Genomic DNA, 20,641 nt, shown 5'->3' on the forward strand with positions numbered 1-20,641 from the left:
CAGGTCCAAGCCTGCCATTTTAGGCACTGTGATCCTGGGCAATTAATTCAACTTCTCTGTGCCTCTTGTCATTTGTAATGTGGTGTACTGATATTACCCACTTCAGTGTGTTGTAAGAATTGAAATGTTTATCTTATTTTAATATAGACCAGTGTTTATAACATGCTAAGAACAGTGTAAATGCTTGTTACTATGGTGATGGTGATACCATTGGCTAAATTCAAAGAACTGAGTTTGAGGAAGGAATTCATGAGTTTGGTTTTGAACACTTTTGAATTGGAGTTTCAATAAAGACATTCAAATTATGTTGAACAGTCAATTGGATATATGGGTCTAGAAGGAGTCTGGGCTAAAGACAGAGTTTGATGGTCTAGTATATCACTAAATCAATGAAAATATGATTTTTAAAGTAAAAATACTAAAGTGAGAAAGACAAATGATTATAACAGGTTTCTGAAAACAGTTTTAAGGAAGGATAAAGAAAAAGGAATTGTCATAGGAGACAAAGTAATAATCAGAGATCCAGAACAAAAACCAGTAGAGTGAGATTTCACAGAAACCCAAAGATTTCAGTAGGAAGAAGCTGTTGAGAGATCTGCAAAGATGATCCTGAAAAGTACCTATGGAGTTTAGCAATGTTGAGCTTACTGATGATCATAGGAAGCATATTTGGGGTGGAATGGAGAGACAGACTGAAGAGGTTAAAGAAATAAAGTCAATGAATGTGGACCTTAGTGATTTGGCTGTGAAAATGGAGATGAGGTAGGGCAGTATTTAATTGAGAATAAGTTAAGATGGACTTCTTTTATGCTCTTTTGTAAAGATGTCTTGAAAATTATTAAATGTTGATAAAAATTCCAATAGTCTATAGAGGAAGGTTTCTAAGATGACCCAAGAGATGGTTTGGAGGAGAGACATTGACACCAGTATGTTTGTAGAGAAGGAGGAGAGGTGAGGCAGAAGCAGATAGTTCTCTAGATTTCTAGGCAATACCATTGTCTGCTGGTTTCTGTTTACTCTGTGAAAGTAGGTGGCAAAACTACTTGGGAAGAGTAAGAAAGAGCATTAAGAGAATTGATAAGAGAACAGAGGAGTTTTTAAATTTCCTGGTGGAGACAAGTAACTTAGAGAAACACAGTAGATAAGGGTCAGTGTGATATAGCAGTAGTCACGTATGATCATGAATTTAGGAAATGCAGTCTTCTGTACTGTATGAACAATTTTCACCAACAATGGTTAGCTCTTCAGTGGAAGACATGATGTAGAGAGAACAAAAGTTGAAGTTTTGATAAATAACTTCTGTTCAAAGGAAGTTAAAGCAAAGTTTAGAATTTTTAAAAGAAGGTTACTTAACTGGCTTACCATGGAATCTAAGCTGAGTATGGAGGGAAGTTTAAAAAGGAGCAAACCAATCCACTGGGTGGGAATAACTAGATGCTTCTGTGACTAAATTTGCCAGTGGTGTTGGAGAACTGTAAGCATGGTAGTAATTCAATACGAGGAAGAAAGAAGAAGCTTTGGTAAATCAGCTGATTTCTTAGTGAATGGAGTAGTTAAATGAGTCATTACAATATCAAGAATGCACATTATGTTCCAACATTCCAAATACATAAGACTTGAGAACAAGAAAACAAAAAGAAAAATAAAAAAAAGTTTTATACTTTTAACCTGAGAGTTAAAAATGAAGAAGGCTATTGATGGAGAATTTTGGAGTACTTCTCTATCTTTGACCTCCATACCATCAAGAAAGAGAAAAGGGAAGAATCTCACACTTAGCCTGGTGAGATAGATTCTCAGAAAACACCTTCTTGAGAACTTGATGTCTGCCCCCTAGACTCAGAAGGGGTCAATGGATTTGTGTTTAATACACTCTTGGAAAATTTGAAAATAAAAGGTCATGGTTGACTCTCCTTACTTAGTGGAGTTTTAGCTATATTATCACTGACAACAGAACAGATATGCCAGTTTCTCCTGGACCAATTATAAGGAACTTGGAGGAAAAATGGTATTTGGTGTCATTTGAAAGACAAATTCTTCCAAAAGGGTTTGGCAACAGGATAAAATGAGATCCATTAGCGACAAAGAAAAAGGAACAATTTGATATTTTTCTTTTTCTTTTTTTCCTGTGTGTGTGTGTTGAGGGGTGGCAGTGTTGAGTTAAAACCCAGGACTTCATGCAGGCAAGGCAAGCACTCTCCCACAAGTCACATCCCAGCACCAGTTACATCTGGTGATAAGAGCCTCTCAAAAACTTGTAACAGTGCTTGTGAGATGGAGTCATTTTGAACATCCCCCAAGCCTGGAGAGCTCTAAAGACTAAAGCCATATCTTAACTCATATACCACTCAAATAAGACCTTAAAATATCGCCCTCTCCTCATCCTGCCTATCCCTGCCACTCTAAATGCAGAAGATTTAGAATTGAATCCAGCAAGTGGTGGAAGTCAGAAGAAAGACACCAAAAACCCAGCTCCCAGCTTTCTTTTATCTGTGAGCTTTCATTTAGGGTTGACTCAGGGTAGGAGAGAAGGTTTACCTAAATTGGGGCTTTTGTTTTTATTTATTTATTTTTAATGTTTTAAAAATTTGTTTATTCTAATTGGGCATATATGACAGCATAATGCATTTTGATTCATTGTACACATTGCAGCACAACGTTTCATTTCTCTATTTGTACACCATGTAGCGTCATACACTATGTGTACATTATGGGCAGTCATACAGGTACATAGGATAATGATGTCCATCACACTTCACTACCTTTCTGGCCCCCATGCTTCCTCTCCTCCTCTCCCTTTGCCTAATCACAGTTTCTGCATTTTTCCCATGACATCCCCATTATGGATCGGCATCCACTTATCAGAGTGAACATTTGGCCTTTGGTTTTTTGGGATTGGGTTACTTTGCTTAGCAAAGTATTCTCCAACTCCATCCATTTATGTGCAAATGACATAATTTTATTCTCTTTTAATGCTGAGTAGTATTTCACTGTGTATATGTACCACAGTTTCTGTATCCATTCATCTATTGAAGAGCATCTAGGTTGCTTCCAGGTTGATGTCTGCCCCCTAGACTCAAAAGGGGTCAATGGAGTTAAGCTGCTGTAAGCATTGATGTGGCTGTGTTACTTATAGTATGCTTATTTTAAGTCCTTTGGATATAGACCCCGGAGTGGGATAGCTGGGTCAAATGGTGATTCCATTCCAAGTTTTCTAAAGAGTTTCCATACTGCTTTCCAGACTGGTTGCACCAATTTGCAGTCCCACCAGCAATGTATGAGTGTGCCTTTTCCCCCCACATCCTTGCCAACACTTATTGTTGTTTGTATTTTTGTTAACTGCCACTCTGAATGGCATGAGATGAAATCTTAGATTAGTTTAGGGGGGATTTTGTTTTTAAATGAGGCTTTGTTCATCTAAACTACTGAAATGATGCTGGTTTTTTGACTAAATTGACTGAAAAATTGCTGAATGAAAAAACCAGAAGAGTTACTGATTTTTCCCTACATTTCAACCTATGTTGAAATAGGCCACAAGAATCAAAGCAACACAGTGGGCCATGGGTGAGAACAAAAATGAAGTTGGTATGGCTTGCACCCAAGGGAGTCCTAAACAACACACTTAAATGTGTAGTAAGGATTTCCTGGTGGAATCAGTTGAAGACATGCACTATCCAAGGTGTAACTATAGGAAAGGGTAACTGAGACAAAGCAGAATTGTAGGTCTTTGAAAAATGAGATGAAAAATCTGTGAAGCTAGGAGATTTTAAGGGTTATTCATGAAAGTGATAGTCATCCAGATGCTGATGGGATATAAAGTAGGGAAGATAATTATGGTGTTAGGTGAAAATGTAATGTAAGATAGTTCCCAGTGCCTAAAAGATCAGAATATTGTAGTCAAATAAATGAGGAAAGAGATAGCCAAATTACATGATCCTTAAAGAAAAGGAATTTCATTTTTGTGTGATATAGGATAGAAAGAAATAATGGGAAACAAAGAAGACATGACATCAAAAGTATTCATTTTCTGGAGTGATAGTGGTATCTTTTGGAGATCAGCCAGTAAAGCACCAAGGTGGGGGAACTCCCAAAAAAGAGTTTGAGAATTTTGCTGACCATGAGAAATTTACTGACCCATAATAGCAGAAAAGTGGTGAAAAATCATGGTTAAAAGGAAAGAGATGAAGGATCATTTGATTCAGATATAAAAATGAAGGATTAGGGAATACAGTTATGTATGTCAAATATTTTTGGTGTCAGGTATCACTTTAAATACTTTTTATTGTAACATTTTTATGGATGGAAAGATATATATACTATTCATTCAAGCTGTCATAACAAAATATCAAAGATTGGGTGGCTTAATGAGCAAAAAATATTTCTCAAGTACTAGAATAAAGATCTGGCAAGGTTAGTGTCTGGTGAGCTCTCATTCCTGGAGTTGCAGAAGGCCAACTTCTCACTGTATCTTTACATGGGGGGGGGAGGGAGGGAGGGAGGGAGGGAGGAGAGAGAGAGAGAGAGAGAGAGAGAGAGAGAGAGAGAGAGAGAGAGAGAGAGAGAGAGAGAATTTTCTGCTGCCTCTTAAAAGGACCAGGCCAGGGCCCATCCTCTTGACCTCATCTAACTATAATTATTCTCAACAGGTCCCATGTCCAAATGACATCAAAGATATTAATTAAACGGGATCAAGACACAGTCATTTCATTAAAAAAAATGTTATTACTTCTTGTTATGACCTCAAAGGGAGCTGTTCTCATAGTACATTTTCTATTTGAACAGAACTCAGTCACAGGAGCAAAATATCGGTCAAAGAAGGATCACATGATGTGTAAACTTATGTGTTTGTCTATTGCTTACTCTTCTACCATTGGTGGACTGACAACAACTACTGGTACCTCCACAAACTTGATCTTCACTGAGCATTTCAACACGTAAGTAAAATTGTTAAACTGGTAATTTAACAAATAGACAACACATAAACTATAAAATCTATTCTCACCTGGTTCAGAGAATCCACGGACAGAGATGCTAAGCTGAATTAACTTACCTTTTTTTCCTATTAGGACAGTCATAGGTCTAGAGATCTCCCTCTGGATTGACAGTTAAATATGCAGGATCTGGTGAATTAAATTATGCCTGCAGATTCCTCAGGTCAGCTGAGAAGAAATAACTCTTGGCTGACCACTCTGGTGGGTACATTTTTTTCATGGCAAATAATTCTGCAAATGGTAATTAGCAAAAGTGAAAAAGAATCATTTGCATGGGACAGTTTATGTAGGCTCTGGGGACTGAACTTAAGTGATGAATGGTGAACAGAGGTAATGATTACAAAAGGCCTGGATTTTGAAATAAAATATTTAAAAGATTGGGTAGTAAGACAATAGTTTGGAAGCCCATGCTTTATAAAGGAGCCCAAATTGATAATACAGCCAAGGTTTATTTTAAGTACTAAGAGGACATACAATTGTCAAAGTTCTAAGAAGGTTAACAGCACTGAGGAAGTCCAGAAACAGGATTTAGTCTTTTCACAGAAAAAGATTGAAGATTCAGAACCAAGAAAGCTATACTCTAGGAAACAGAGCCAACAGACTCTACAAACTCTCTGAAATTATTTGCAATATGTTGTGCATACATATTTTCTCCAAAAAGGCAAGACTCAAAGAATGCCAATCTGCATTCTATGAAAGATTATATACAAAAAACAGAGGTAGAGAAGTTTAGATTCAGTATTGTCCATATCTCCATGTATACTAATTGTTTTATGACCATTCAACCACATTAGGAAGGAGTCTTTGAAAAGCATTTGGTTTATAAGTGGAAAACATGAAATTCACAGTATCAGAGAAGACATATTCAATATATACCCTAGGCAGGAGGTGGACCTGATCCCTTTCTGAGTGCTAAACTGATATCCTTGATCATGAATTCCCCAAGTAAAGAGATTTAACATCTTGACCCTCTCTGCAAAGTCCATTTTCTAACATTTAGACCAAATTCTAATTGTTTTATCCTTGTTGGAGTTAGAGAACTGCTGATTTAGACTATTTCTGCACAATGAATCAACCAACTTTTTTCTATCATCTGATTTTTCTCTTAACTCTTTGAATGCATTAATCTATTTGTAGTAAAAGATTAAGAGCATTGCAGTATTTTGAGCAAAATGTTTTGCTAACCATTTTTCCTAATTGTCTGTTGTAATTCGCCTAATCATAGAAAATTGAGAAAAATTTCCTTTAAACTTAGAAAATATTTAAAATATATTGTGAAATTTAGTGCTTTTTCTTCAAAATGATGTCTTTACCTTAGGAATTATGTGACAATAATAACTAGGAAAAAGCTCAAAGAATTAGGAGAAAAATCAAAGTATCCCCTTTTGGTAGAAAATACCAGTATAAATGGGAAGTGAGAATAACCATATGTGAAAAATGCAAGTTTGATTAAACAAACTTGGTATTTAATGAACGTTTTCTTAAATGCTGACCTTACACAATACAACAAAATCCCAAAGTTACAATGGGACAGTATGTACTCAATTTTGTTAGAAATGCTATAGAAACTTAAAACTATCCTCAAAATTATATTATTTGTTCAGGTGTTTGGGGCTGGAGAAAAATTGCCTTTATTTACAAATGCACTCTGATAATGTCATCTTTTCCTTTTGACACTGCTTGCCATCTTTTTGAGCAAAACCAATTATCATTTTGTACATATGTGCAAAATACACATTTTTTATGAAAGAGATGTATAAGAGTGATTAAAATCTTAGGCTCTGGGTTTAAAATGACTGGGTTCAATACCAGCTCTTCCACTCACCAGCTAGGTAACTTTGGACAAATTATGTAAACTCTCTGAATTCACTATCTTTTCAGAAATAGCAGGAAAACAGTTTGATATCTCTCTCTCTCTCTCTCTCTCTCTCTCTCTCTCTCTCTCTCTCTCTCTCTCTCTCTCTCTCTTTCTCCGCCCCACCACCCCCCCCTGCATTGAGTTTTATTCAAAATCAATAGCACTTCAAGCAGTGCTGGCACAGAGTGTGTACATGTGCTCAACAAATGTTGGTTATTATTATTACTATTGTTGAGAACATTGAAATTCAGCTTAGCAGTTTGAGGACCAAACCAAGGTCAGACAGACTTCCAAAACTGCCTCCTTAAAAAGTTATTTTTCCCCTAAGATACCTAAAGATGTGTCATAAAAGAAGACTGCAGTTATGTACAATATCTTTGATCACTAGAAAAAAATCTGTCCACACAGTTTGTAACAATCTTAAGATGGTTTGTAATAATAAAAATAATAAAATGAGAGCAAATAATTCATAAAATCAAAGTACCAAACACCTGAAACAGATTTTTTTTTTTGTAAAGGGTGAATAGTCTGTGTATGTTTTACATAGTTTGGTGTAGCAGTATTCAGATTGATTGGTATTCCAGGAGTCTGGAGACAGGAAACCAATTAGGAGTCTATTACCAAAGTACTGACAAATGATGAAAGGCTAGTTGTGAAGTGACAGGAAGATTTAGATTCAAGACACTGCATAATCACTAGGTCATTAGTCATTAAGTGTGATTCCTTTAGAGGAAGGGAGGGCTAGATGTTTGTTTATATGACTGCCAGATAGAGAACTTCTAGAGAAGTCACATAAACTTCTGGAGAAAAATGGGGAGAGTCAGTCTCACTGGAGACATTAGTAAATTTAATCTGGACACACTGACATGGCATATCCACAAGGAGATTTTTAGCAGACATTTGTAAACACATTACTTGAGTTAGTTATAAATTGGGGGTATGGTAGTCAGCTTTTTCACCAATGTAATTTAAGTATCTGAGGAGAACAACTTAGAGGAAGAAAAGTTTATTTTATGGTCATGGTTTCAAAAGTTCAGTTCATGGTCAGCCAACATTATTCTGGGCCTGAGATGAGGCAGAACATCATGGCAGAAAGGTGTGGTGAAGGAAAGATGCTCAGCTCAAGGCAGCTAGCAAGCAGAGAGAGCAAGTTAGGCACCAGGGACAAAACAGAAACCTCAAGGCATGCCCCCAGTGACCTACTTCCTTTAACCACAACTTAGCTGTTTATAGTTGGCACAGAGTAAAGTGTTCCTCTCAATTATTAATCCAGCAAATGGATTAATCCATCAGTTAGGTAACAGCTTTCATAATCTGATCATCTCACCTCTGAACAAGAGAAAGCAGAAATTTTAAATCCTATATAGACACCTTCACTGCTTGTCTCACACACAAATTTAGGGGGGGGGCATATCATATTCAAAACATAACATTCCACCCCTGATCCCAAAAACTCATATCCATCTCATGATGAAAAATGCACTTATTCCATCTCCAAGAATCCTTGTAGTCTTAACAGTTCCCGCATTGTCCAAAAGCTCAAGTCCAAAGTTTTATCTGAGACTCCAGGTAAACTCTTCATTGTAAGCCTCTGTCAAAATAAAAAAGTTACATAAAAATAAAACAAGTTACATACATCCTAAACCAAAATGGCACAGAATAAACATACCCATTCCAAAAGGGAGAAATAGGGGCATAGAAATCAAAACTAGAACCCAGATGGTCAAACAAGTCTTATAGCTCCATGTCTAGTATCTGTGTGTGGCACGTGGCCTTGAGATACAATTTCCAAAGGAATTGGACAGCCTTGACCTTATGGCCTTGTCACTTATAGCCAACATAGCTTCTCTCTTAGACTGCTTCTGTCTGCAGCCAACTGCTTTCCTCAGCAGCCATACCATGTTACTAGCATTTCTTAATCCAGGGTGTCTCCACTGCAGCTTTGGCTTCCTTCTTACAGCTTCATGAATCACCCTCTGGGCAGCCTGTGGGGATTTCAACCCTGCTACATTTTGCTTGGCTTCGCAGGCCTTCCCTTGAAATCTTATCTATAAAAAACAAACATGAAATTCTTAAAATGGTCACATGGGGCTGGGTGAGTTAAAAGACTCCAGTCAGACTCTTAGGAAAAAACATTGATAAGAAAGAAGGTGAGAAAAGTTAATCAGGTAGGAGGAAACTTAGGAGTATGCAATGATTTGAAAGCCAGAAAGGGGAGATCATTTTCAAAATGGAGAAAGAATTGGGGCTATTATGGTGATAGAGGAGAGTCATGGAGGTTGATGGCTAAGAAAAAACTTCCAGTTCTCTCTGTTGTCCTCTGCAGTGTGAGCAGGTTCAGTGGAATAAAAGGCAGTGGGTGTACAATTCAGATGAGCTGAAGAAGAAGTATGTAGTGAAGAGGAGAAGCCAACAAGTTAAGTGACTCTTTCAAGTGCAACAAAGAACAGAACATGCAGAGTATGGCCAAAGGCAAAGTGTTCTTTTAGAACAAGGGTGGGAGGTCAGTTTGGGTTTACATTAGGGGAAGGAAACTAAAAATAGATACATAAAGTTTTGAAGGAAAAAGCAAAAAAAAAACAGAAGAAAGCATATTTGTCAGAATACAGAGTCAGGTGGGAACAGGTGGGAATTGAATAGACTTAAAAACAAAGATGGAAATATTAGTCTTGGGAAAGAAGGGTATTTTCTCCTTGGTGATAACAGGAAGAATGAGGAGAACAAGAGAAAGCAGAAATTTTAAATTCTATATAGACATCCTCACTCTATACATGAGGATGCTGAGGCTTATATTTTAAGTGATGGTTACAAGTCTTCCAAGGGCCTGGGAGGTAGAAACACACAAAATGCCTCTTTTATTCCTTTTTTTAAAGTTAACACAAAATTTGCATATTTATGGAGTACCATGTAATGTTTGATACCCATATACACTTATGTAACATTCAAATTAGGATAAGCAACTATATGTCCTCAAATGTCTATCATTTATTTGTGGGGAAAACCTTAAAATTAATTTTTCCTGGCTTTTTTGTTTTTGAAGTACACAGAACATTTTCATTATTTAAAGTCATTCTTAATCTTATAATCTAATATCTGTGGCACCTAAATCCTGAAAATCCTAAGCTTCCCTGTAATTAGTTCACTATTCACCTTGTCAAATCCTTAGAAATATTCTTTATCCTACTCACTCCTGTTGTAATCTTATAGGTTTTTATTGGCTCTTTCATTAGGAAAATCCTACTTGGTCAATGATCTACCCTGATCTGTTCCTTTCCTAACACTGTTATTAATAAGTGCCAGGATGTAATTAGCCCATTTCTTCCTGCTCTGATTCTTGAAAGACCAGCCAATTATGTCAACATATCTCTTTCATTGTGTGATTATCATACCATTTGAAACTGTGCAATTACTCTTTAGCCACTAGTCCTCTCTCCTCTTATCAAAATATATATTATATCATATATTATATTATTATATTATATCATATATTATTATATCATAATATAGATTAAATATAGTTTACATCTCTATAAACTTGTCTCATAAGCACCACCATCTTCCTTGATAATGACAACCTTATAAAGGCTGAATGCATCATTGTCTTCTCCTGTTAGCACACAAAGGGTACAGCAGGTGATCAATAAATACTGGTTGAGATGAACTCTATCAAGACATACAGGGAATACACAAAGTACTGATTGTACTTGGAAATTATCTAAGCAATTGAATAACACTTTTCTATCAAAATAAACTTAGGAAGAACAATATATTATTATGGACAATAACTACTTTCATGGTACAGAAGTTCCAATGCACCAGTATTATCCAACAAGTACAACTTCTATAATTGAATACACACAAGAAGAGATCTATTGGATAAAGAATGGAAGACTATAGCAAGTAATATTTCATAGCTTCAGGTTATCAAAGTATGTTATTCAGTTTATAGTTGTCATTTGTGAAATCATGGGTATAGAAAGCAGCTTAGAAGAAAGTTGTGTTACCAACTATTAGCACAGTCACGATTACTATGTGTTAAATAACAATAATCCCCCTTTATCCACAAGGGGTATGTTCCAAGACTCTCAGTGGATGCACCAAACTACAGATAGTACCAAACCATACAGATAATGTTTTTTCCTACTCAAAAATGCTTATGATAAAGTTAAATTATAAATTTAGCACAATTGGAGATTGACAACATGAACAAATAACAAAATAGGGCCATTGTAACAGTACTATCACTATTATAATAAAAATTGGATGAATGTAATTTCTGTCCTGAAAGAGTAAAAAAAAATTAATTAATTTAATAATTAATTAAATTTTTTGGTTCATGATTGACCATGGATAACTGAAATTATGGAAAGCAGAGCCACAGGTATGTGGAAGATTATACCATAGGTTCATAATGTAGGAGTGCTAATGGAAACCCATTTATGCTTGCCCTAATTCAAAGCCCATCTGCCCACCCTGTACTCTTTACTAAATAAAGGGAGGAGATAAACCAATTACCTAACAATAGCCATCTTCAAAGGTTACCAGGATTTTCCCTTCATAAGCTTAAATTTTTCAGAAATAATTTCTCTGTAAAATACTGTAGAAGACATTTGAACATTATAGAATTTGTATTTAAACTTTGGCTCAGATTTCAAGCCTGCTGTACATTAGTTGTACCTTGTGAAGGTCAGTTTCCTCCTGTGTAAAATGAGGGCAATACTAAAACTTCTTATTGTAAGTATTTAAAGACATAGTGCACATGTGACTGTAATAGAGAGCCTGTCACACAGGACAACTTGTCAGCAATGGTAGCTACTATTATTGCTGCTGCACCTACTTCTGTTATCGCTGTTAGAAATCGAAGCCTGGCTTCTGAATAATGAGCAGTTAATATTTAAAAAAACCCTCTGGAAGCAGACAAATCCAAAACTAAAAAGTGGCTTTGTCTCAGAAATAATCAAAACAGTCATTAATCAATGGAACTATAATCAGTGTAGACACTAGCTTATTATGGGGCTTAATGGCCAAAATCTGTTACAAGGTTGTAAATTTCCATGACTACATCCATACTTTCAAAGCCATTTCTTTGTGTTTCATTGGTGTTTCTGGGTATTTCATTGATCATAAGAACTGCGATGACAATGTTATCTTCCTAGGTATCAAAATTTAAGCACACATATGCTTTAGGTCAAAGCATGCCTCTGTGTTATGGTGCAGTCATTTCTAAAGTTTGTTTATAAATTTCCTTAGAAACTTAAAGTTGCATTCTGGCTATGGGTACTTCATAACATATATGGAAATTTCGATCTTGATGGGATTCGAGAACACAGTGCTTTAATGAAAAGAGGTGGTTGTGTTTTTAAAATAAAACTCTCTCATGGGTTGAAAAATACAGCTTAACTACATGATCGGTGACCTTGAGCACTTCACTTAACCCCTTGGGACTTGATTTCTTCCTGTGTACAATGGAAACATAAAGCCCTGATCACAGGATTTTCATCAGAATTAAATGTGCTTAGCTCATCTGCTCATTCCTAAACCTCTGCCTTTCCTTGACAACTCAGCATGCATCAAAGCTCACTGTATCACATCCATTTCCATGTCTTTATAATACCACCTACACACTGATGATTGCCAGTTTCATATCTCTATCCCTGCCTTTTCCTCTGAATTCTAGACTCACTTATCTAGCTGCATATCCAAAATGGTCACTTAGTAAACTAAAGCCATCTCAAGTTAACATTCCCAGAGGAAATTTTGAGCAGCCGTCACTCCCTTTCCTAGTCCTCTGCCCACCTGTCTTGACCCAGATTTCACCATTTCAATATGTGACCTTTTCCCTCCATTTCTCAAATTTTATTCCAAATGTATCAAAAAACTATTGCCTTCTCTTCATCTTCACCACCAAACTTCTTAAGCTAACACATAAAACTTGTACATCTTTATGGGGTATCAGGTGCTATTTCAAAATACATTGGATAATATTCAAGTAATGGCTTTAAGCATCCATATCTCTTCAAACAACCATCATTTCTTCATAGTGAACATTCAAAATCCTATCTTTTAGCTTTTTTGAAACATTTAGTGCATTATTATCTATAGTGATCCTACTGTGCAATGGAACACGAGATTGTATTTCTCCTACCCAACTGTAGCTTGGTACTTATTGATTAACTTTTTCCATCCTGCCTTCCAGACAATTGTCCCCAGCCTCTGATTATGATCTTTTTACTCTCAACATCAATGACATGAACTTTATTTAGATTCCACCTGAATGACATCATGTGTCATTTGTCTATCCCTAGCTTAATTTACACAACACACATCTTCCAGGTCCATTCATGTTAACAAAAATTACATGACTTCATCTTTTATACAATTGAATAACATTCCATTTTGTGTATGTGTACTACATTTCTTGGCCCATTCATCAGTTGATGGACCATTAGGTTGTATCTGTTTCTTGGTTATTGTGAATACTGTTGGAATAAGCATAGGAGAGCAGATATCTCCTCAACATAGTTATTTCATTTCATTTCATTTGGAAATATATATATACACACACACACACACACACACACACAGAGGAGTGGGATTTCTGGATCATATGGAAGTATTTTTTTTCTTAATTTTTAGGAGCATCCAGTGCTTTCCATAAAGCTGTACATATAATTTACAAGGTAACAATGTGCAATGGTTTCCTTTTATCCACATTCTTGCCAATCCTTGTTTTTCCTTTCTCCTTCTTACAATTTATATCTCATCTTGAGTTTCACCTTCTCTGATCGTACTATATAAATTCTCTTCTTTCTTCTAATAGCTTTTTATTACATTATTCTGTTTAATTTTCTTTTTCAGAATTTGCTTCTCTGTTTATTTTCTGCATACATTATTTTAGTATAAGGTTCTTGAGAATCTGGACCAAATCCCTCTCATTTACTATTGGATCCTCAATAGTTAGAAGAGTACCTATCATGAATACTCCTGGATCGAACATGAGTAGACACCCAAAACAGTGTTGGATAAATGAAAAGAACTTTATCAGAATTGACTTTCTTAACATAACTTATGATAGAAAAGATCAGTGTTGCTTTAGGCACACATTTGCAGTCACTTCACTTGTAGAATATAAAAAAAAAAACATGGGAAAAGGCCATCAGAGCAAAGAGAATGCAATTCAGAATATTCATTCCAAGTATGTGTTAAGACTCTGATCAAAAGGTCACAATTCTGTGTGGCTGTTTATATATTTCCTTACTTCTCAAGGAAAAAAAAATTCATCTTTTTCAAGCTTTCTTATTCTTAAACTATCCATTCAGGCAAAAATTCTGAAGAGCCCATATTTGCTAAACATATTTGCAGGGTTCTGTCCAGCAGGTGGGAGAGCAGTACAGGTATGATGTATAGAGAATGAAAAATGAGGCCTTGTTCTGAACCGAAACGATGTAGTATTTCCAAGTATCTCTAGGCTGAACAGAATCACAAAGGTCATCTTGTAAATCCAAGTCTAATAAAATCGATGGAAAATCAGTTTAAGCCTTTTCCCCATATTTTGTTTTCCAACTAAAGAAAAAGTTTTTTCAAAAATGAGCAATTTTCAAGAGCCTTCTGAACATAATAAAGCGTTCATCTAATTCAATGAATTTTCTAACATTTCTTTTTATCGTTTATCATTTTCTAGTTTCAAAAAAAATAAACTAATCCTTGGATCACTACAACATAGATAAAAAATTATCCTCAAGTTGATAAAGATAACTCAAGGGCCCCAGAAAGATTAGTAACTTTTTATAAGCTCAACAAAAATTGCAGAAAACTTTAGAAATCTTTAATTTTGAATACCTACTATGAGTTTTTAAGTTATTCATCACTTAGAAACCCTCATAAAGTATAAGGAACTTTCTAAAGTACATAGATTTGCTACATAAATGTAATATGAAACACTGCATTTATTTATATGGTCTTTGTAAGTAATAAAATGAAAGGTGTAATTTAAATAGAACTAAACTGAAAATATATATTTATATAAAGTTTTTTGTACTTAGTGATTTCAAAAATATTAAAGCATGTTAGTGATATTTTCATTACTTATGTATATTTTCCATATTGTTCAGATTTCCAACACTGTGTTGTTGCTTTAAAAAATGTTAAAGAGACAATTTCTTAAATTTCCTGTTGTTTTTCTGTATTTGTAAAATAGATAACTAGATGAGAATTTATTGGTATTTACATTTTTAAATAATGAATGTGAGGTCAGCAAAGAAACTGTTGTTTTGCTATTATGTGAGTTAAAAAGTTGATAGCAACTAGAAGAAATAAAGAAGATGTTGATGCTTTCCCAAGAACATCTTTACTTTTCTCATCTGGCCCAGATTTATTTCATTTGACTGAGTCCCAAAGCATCATCTGGATCTAGGAAGAAAGGGCTACTGAGGCTCTAGGATGACTGTGGTTTGAGACAGAAGAATCAGGGAAAAGCAAACAGCCATGAGAGGCAGTACAGGATAGATCAGAGCCCCCGCCTAAGAATAAAGGAAACCCTCTTCCAAAGTGAAATGGTAACACATACTTCTGTTAATTTTCACCAGTTCCCAAGTCTGATAATTTGTCTTTCTTTACTTCTATTCTGATTTGAGTAGTAACAAAAAAACACACTCTCCCCGTGCACACCCATTTCTTATGCATTTAATGAATGTCAGTACAGTGCTACAGATTGAACTAAGGGAAAAGAGATCAAAACATACCCCCTCTTGCTTTTATGGGATGCAGCAATAATTACAAATTTGCAGAATCAAGAAAGGAGACAAGGAGTACAACTAACTACTGTGCTTAATGGTAAATACATGGCGGAACTTCCTTCTTGTCCAGCAGCACAAGAAATGTGGACCACTGCTTCCCAGTGACTATCGGAAGGGATTTCACTCATGCCTCTTCTGAATGCTTCTCTGTATTTCCATACAGACGATATCCTGATTGTGATTGCCTCAACTTTGGATCATGGTTTTTGTTTTCCTTCCCAATTGCTATTATTCTTCTACTCTTATCCTGGATCTGGCTTCAATGGCTTTTCCTAGGATTCAAGTAAGTCAACATTTTTTTTTTTTTACTTTTTTTTTACTTGTAGGTAGACACAATATCTTTGCTTTATTTATTTATTTTATGTGGTGCTGAAGATTGAACTCAGTGACTCACACATGCGAGACAAACACTCAACCACTAAGCTACAACCCCAGCCCCATAAGTCAACTTTTTATGTTAATAAAATAAATAAAGGTGTACAGGTTCCGAGTTGTCTGGTGCTTTTCCATCTTTTTACTACCCCAAAAACTGCATGAATAAATAGCATGAATAAATTTTAAAGGTAAGCTAGAATCTCATTTAAGAAATGTTGGCTGTGGAAGAGTCTATAAGGCAAATCCATCCAGGTGTTAAAGCTTTGAGTCCTAATTCACTACAATATGCATAAGCCAGAAGGGTCTAAGGAACTCATTATGAAGAGGACTCAATCCAACTTGTCAAAGTGGAGTTTTTAGAAGTTTTGGCCTTCTACTTGACTCAATGTCATTGACTTCAGCAGGTAGGCATCAGTTGGGAGAGGCTTTGGGTTACTAAGTTACTTTCAACCAAAGCACACAGGGCTTCCTGCTTTTTGCTAGCACCGAAATTGAAACAGGCTCTAACATATAAAGTAAATTGAATATCTAAGAATATTCTCTATTATCTCAGGGATTGGGCAAACAGGGATAACACTGTGGCCTCTCAGAGGCCAGATGAGTGATCTTTGCAAGTCCTGACCCAGTCCCAAGTCTCAGTTCTTCAACTGTAAAAAGTTAGAATTCACAAAGATGGATTCCAACACTGTGATTCTAACACACACAGGTACAAGTCGAATACATAGTACTCGAGATGAGATACACGGATCAATAAAGAATTGCTGATGCCAATAAAATCTCTCTCTCTCTCTCTCATATTATTTTGGCTAGGATTAAATCTCATAAGCAGCAATGAGTTATACGACTTAGACGACAGCTGACACTGAAAATTAAGAAGGGCTTCTCAGGAAAACCTAAAATGCAGCCTATGTTTTCAATTCACTTAGTAATACTCCAAAAAGAAAAAAGAAAGAGAAAAAGAAAATAATTCAAATTCATTTTTGTGGAGTTTTATTTAAATAATTTCCAGGACCTATAAATAAAACAGCATATTATTCACATAGACATGAGGCTGAAGTCAGCTATTTGTACTTCTTTTGAAAAGCAAAATAGTATGGTGGGTGTGGTTTCCTGCCTGTGCCCACGTTTTCCAAGCCTAGTAACATAAGGACTGACATGCTCCTCTCTCAATTCTTCCTGATTTTTCTCCAGAACTGCCCAATGGTTTTAGTAGTGGAAAGATGTTACTAATGATTTAACAAAAATAATCCTGTCCAGATTGTGGGAGCAGCATGTGGCAGTCCTCCTGCTGAAGCGAATGTGTGGGATGTCACTGACTTCAGCAGGTGGGCATCAGTGGGGAGAGGCCAGCTGATACTCCGTGCCCCTCCCAGGAAACCCAAGCCTTTGGGCCTCCCCAGTTGTATAGGTAGCAATGTCAGACAAGGGGACTGGAGTCCAGCACCAAGGGAGAAAAGATCCGGTCACAGGCCCCCAGCTGTTTTGCTCTGTTGCTACATATAAAAACTTTACAAAATATATGTGCAACCACTGTCATTATTTTAATACAACTCAGAAAAGAGAAATAAATAAGATAAAGGAAGAAAAAAAATCTTGTGAAGTGCATACATTAGGCAAAACCCATAAATCATGGTGAGTGGCAGGTTTGAACAGTCCCCTTTCTGTCCACTACTGGTTACACACAGCATAGCTTCATGTTCTGGCTAATTTTTCAGTGTCCTTTTCAGTCTGCCAGGATGTTCACCTCCAGAGGTTTTACCTCCAGAGGTTTTAGATCAACAGAAATTATGAGCCCCTCCCCTGGCAGGCTATCATACATTCTGATTAGTGTGTTGACTGTTAACATAGTTAATCCACCCATTATAAATGTTCCATTATACTTGGGAAGTGTAGCTCATCTATCAGGGCCTTGGAACTGATTTAAATGTAGAGGTTGGGGTTGATGCATTGGCACATGCTTCATCATTTCCTTCATGAAGGAACTAACCTTCATTTGTAGCAAAGCCAATTGGCTTTGACTTAACTATTTACTATCTGCAACCAAGGGGACCGAGTATATATGTAGTGCACTGGGTGGAGAGCAGCTTCTAAGAGAGGTTATCTTTTTCATTAGCTATACTTTTCCAGTGAGTATTCTCAAGGTGGCTTATGGATTTGTTTCTTATAATAGTGCTATTTATGTTGTGAAAAAGGAATATTGTCTGGAGATTGGCACTATTCAATAACATAATTGAAACTGTAAAATATGATTATTCCCTCATTGATAGGACAACAACAATATCCATCTAATTATTTTCATGGGTTAGGGTTTACCCATGAGGATAATTATAAATGTACAGAACAGATAGCTTAAGAATTGAGGAAATTCTGCTCCTTCAAAGGGAATCACACTCCAAACAAGGCTGAATAGTGCAAATGTGTGGGGGGGAAATAGATTAAATCATCATGTACCTTGGTGAGAAAACTACCATCTCATAATCCTAGTCTTTCTACTTGGTCTCTCATAAGTACATATGTGTGACCCAAAGTCTACAGAAGAAAATGTGTCCACTTTCTCTAACTACACGTAACTTAAGCTAAGCTACCCAAGAATATTCTAAGAGATAATCTCTAAGAAATTAGCCATCTCCCCATTTTTCTTCTGCCTCTGGGGGGATTTATAAAAACAAACTAACCAAAAGAAAAAATAATCCATATAGAGCAGTGTTCCACAAAAACTCTTTAAAGTTTTGAAAACCCTGGAATTTAGGACAGAAAAATTATGTCACAGGGACCTATGGTCAAGAAAATAAGTAACTAAAAGCAATAAAGAGTAGCAGTTACTCCTGGAAATAAATTGGAAGATCTACTAGGTGCTGTTAGGACACAAGTGTGCAGAAACTTACAGAAAAAAAATCAATATTGTTGGTTTTACTTTTGAGAATAGATCTAGTTTAAATTCTGACCAGGATCTATCTATGTGCCTTTCCTGTTCTAGTGTAAAAACTCAAATTGAGCATTTTGTGAAAATTGATGGACCTGACAGCCACTGTCTCATAAATTTGCCAAAGGTACTGTTCAGTTGATGAGTCAGGTATTTACTGTGTATGTCAGTGGTAAGAGATATGGGGCCAAAGAAAACATGTATGACACTGTCACTGTCCCTGCCCTCAAATTATTTATCTAACTACTGGGATAAAACTTACATGTGTATATCAAACAAGATTTATAATAAATATGTTTTTAAATGTAATATAATGATGGAGCATATAAAAAAGTTTTAGACAGATGAGTGGCACATGACACCAAAGGACTTGGAAAATTATGAGATTGGTGGAAGACATCATGGAAAATATGCAACAATAATTAAGCATTGAGGAGTGAGTCAGCCAGGTAAAAACAGAGAAGACAATCAAAAATAGAGGGGAAGAATATTTGGAAAGCAGAGATTTCTGTTCTTAGCAGTGAGTTTCATATCATAAAAGGTTATCAGAAAAATATCTTCTGTAAAGGAGGGCAGTGGTGAAAGAACCCTTTGCTTAAGAGTTTCTACTTCTTTTTCAGTTTTAAGGAGTTGTTCAAATGTGGCAAAACCAAAACTGTCAAAGAAAAAGCTTGTGCTGAGGTGATCAAGCAAGAATACAAGAAACTTGGCCCAATGAGGTAAGCTACACACACACACACACACACACACACACACGGATTGCAAGTAGTTGTTTAAAAGCAAATAAAATAAGCACATAATTGTCCACAAGGTGTAATATTCGATTCACACACGAAATTTGCTAAATTTTATGATAAACATGATAAAATACATGCCACTGTTGAACTAGAATTTTCCAGTATAGAATGACAAGAAGCTGAGAGAGCCCGCCAAGGAGGGAGAGCTTTATCCAGCTGTATGATGCTCTCAAATCATTGACATATCCAGTTCTTACAGAGTTTAGTGCTCTGCTAAAATTATTCTTGACAATAGCTCAGAGAGTTTTCACAAATATCCTGACAGAGAAACAAAGAAATGACTGGAGCCTTTCCACAGGTATCAAGAAATCGTGACCTTGATTCTCTTCATTATAATGGCCCTTTTATGGTTTAGCCGAGATCCTGGCTTTGTCCCTGGTTGGTCTGAACTTTTTTCAGAGTAAGTATTACATGCTAGGCTTGTCAGAACTTCCCTGTCTTATACTGGACTTCTCTCCTACGTAATTCCTGTATCTTGAAAAGATAGTATGAGATTCTTTTCTTTCTTTCTTTTGAAAAGATATTATTTTTTTATTTCTAATCTTTTCAGGAAAAAAATAATTATAAGAAATAAAACCTAAGGTTAAGAAAGGATAACCATACTATCCTATAATAGAACACCAGGGAACATTAAGCAAGACTATATCCTCCTTACAAAATTGGAAATATCATCTGCAGAAAAGTTGCCGTCTGTAGAGGTCAGGAGTATGGACGTCAGAGCCACACGGCCTGGGTTCCACTCCTGGGCTCTTCCACTTACTCTAGGCAAGTCACTGAACTGCCTCTTCATCTTCATCTTTAAAATGCAGACAATAATATCACTCAGAAGAGTGCTGCTCCTTTTCCTGTAGAAAGTGCTATACTAATGCTTATTGCATGAAAAAGAGATGCCACTCAATGCCTCT

At 36.0% G+C, this 20,641-nt stretch overlaps 1 protein-coding gene across 1 annotated transcript in view; it reads left to right on the forward strand.

Moving 5' to 3' along the window:
• Slc13a1 (solute carrier family 13 member 1) overlaps positions 1 to 20,641 on the forward strand; it is a 91,857-nt gene that overhangs the window by 57,325 nt on the left and 13,891 nt on the right. Inside the window, exons 7-10 of the mRNA XM_040291609.2 lie at positions 4,780 to 4,931; positions 15,805 to 15,924; positions 19,560 to 19,658; positions 20,035 to 20,136. Of these exons, the coding sequence (XP_040147543.1) occupies positions 4,780 to 4,931; positions 15,805 to 15,924; positions 19,560 to 19,658; positions 20,035 to 20,136 (473 nt within the window). The remainder of the gene's footprint in view (positions 1 to 4,779; positions 4,932 to 15,804; positions 15,925 to 19,559; positions 19,659 to 20,034; positions 20,137 to 20,641) is intronic.

This window comes from Ictidomys tridecemlineatus, chromosome 2 (genome assembly GCF_052094955.1).
Source record: "Ictidomys tridecemlineatus isolate mIctTri1 chromosome 2, mIctTri1.hap1, whole genome shotgun sequence".
Classification (NCBI taxonomy): domain Eukaryota; kingdom Metazoa; phylum Chordata; class Mammalia; order Rodentia; family Sciuridae; genus Ictidomys; species Ictidomys tridecemlineatus.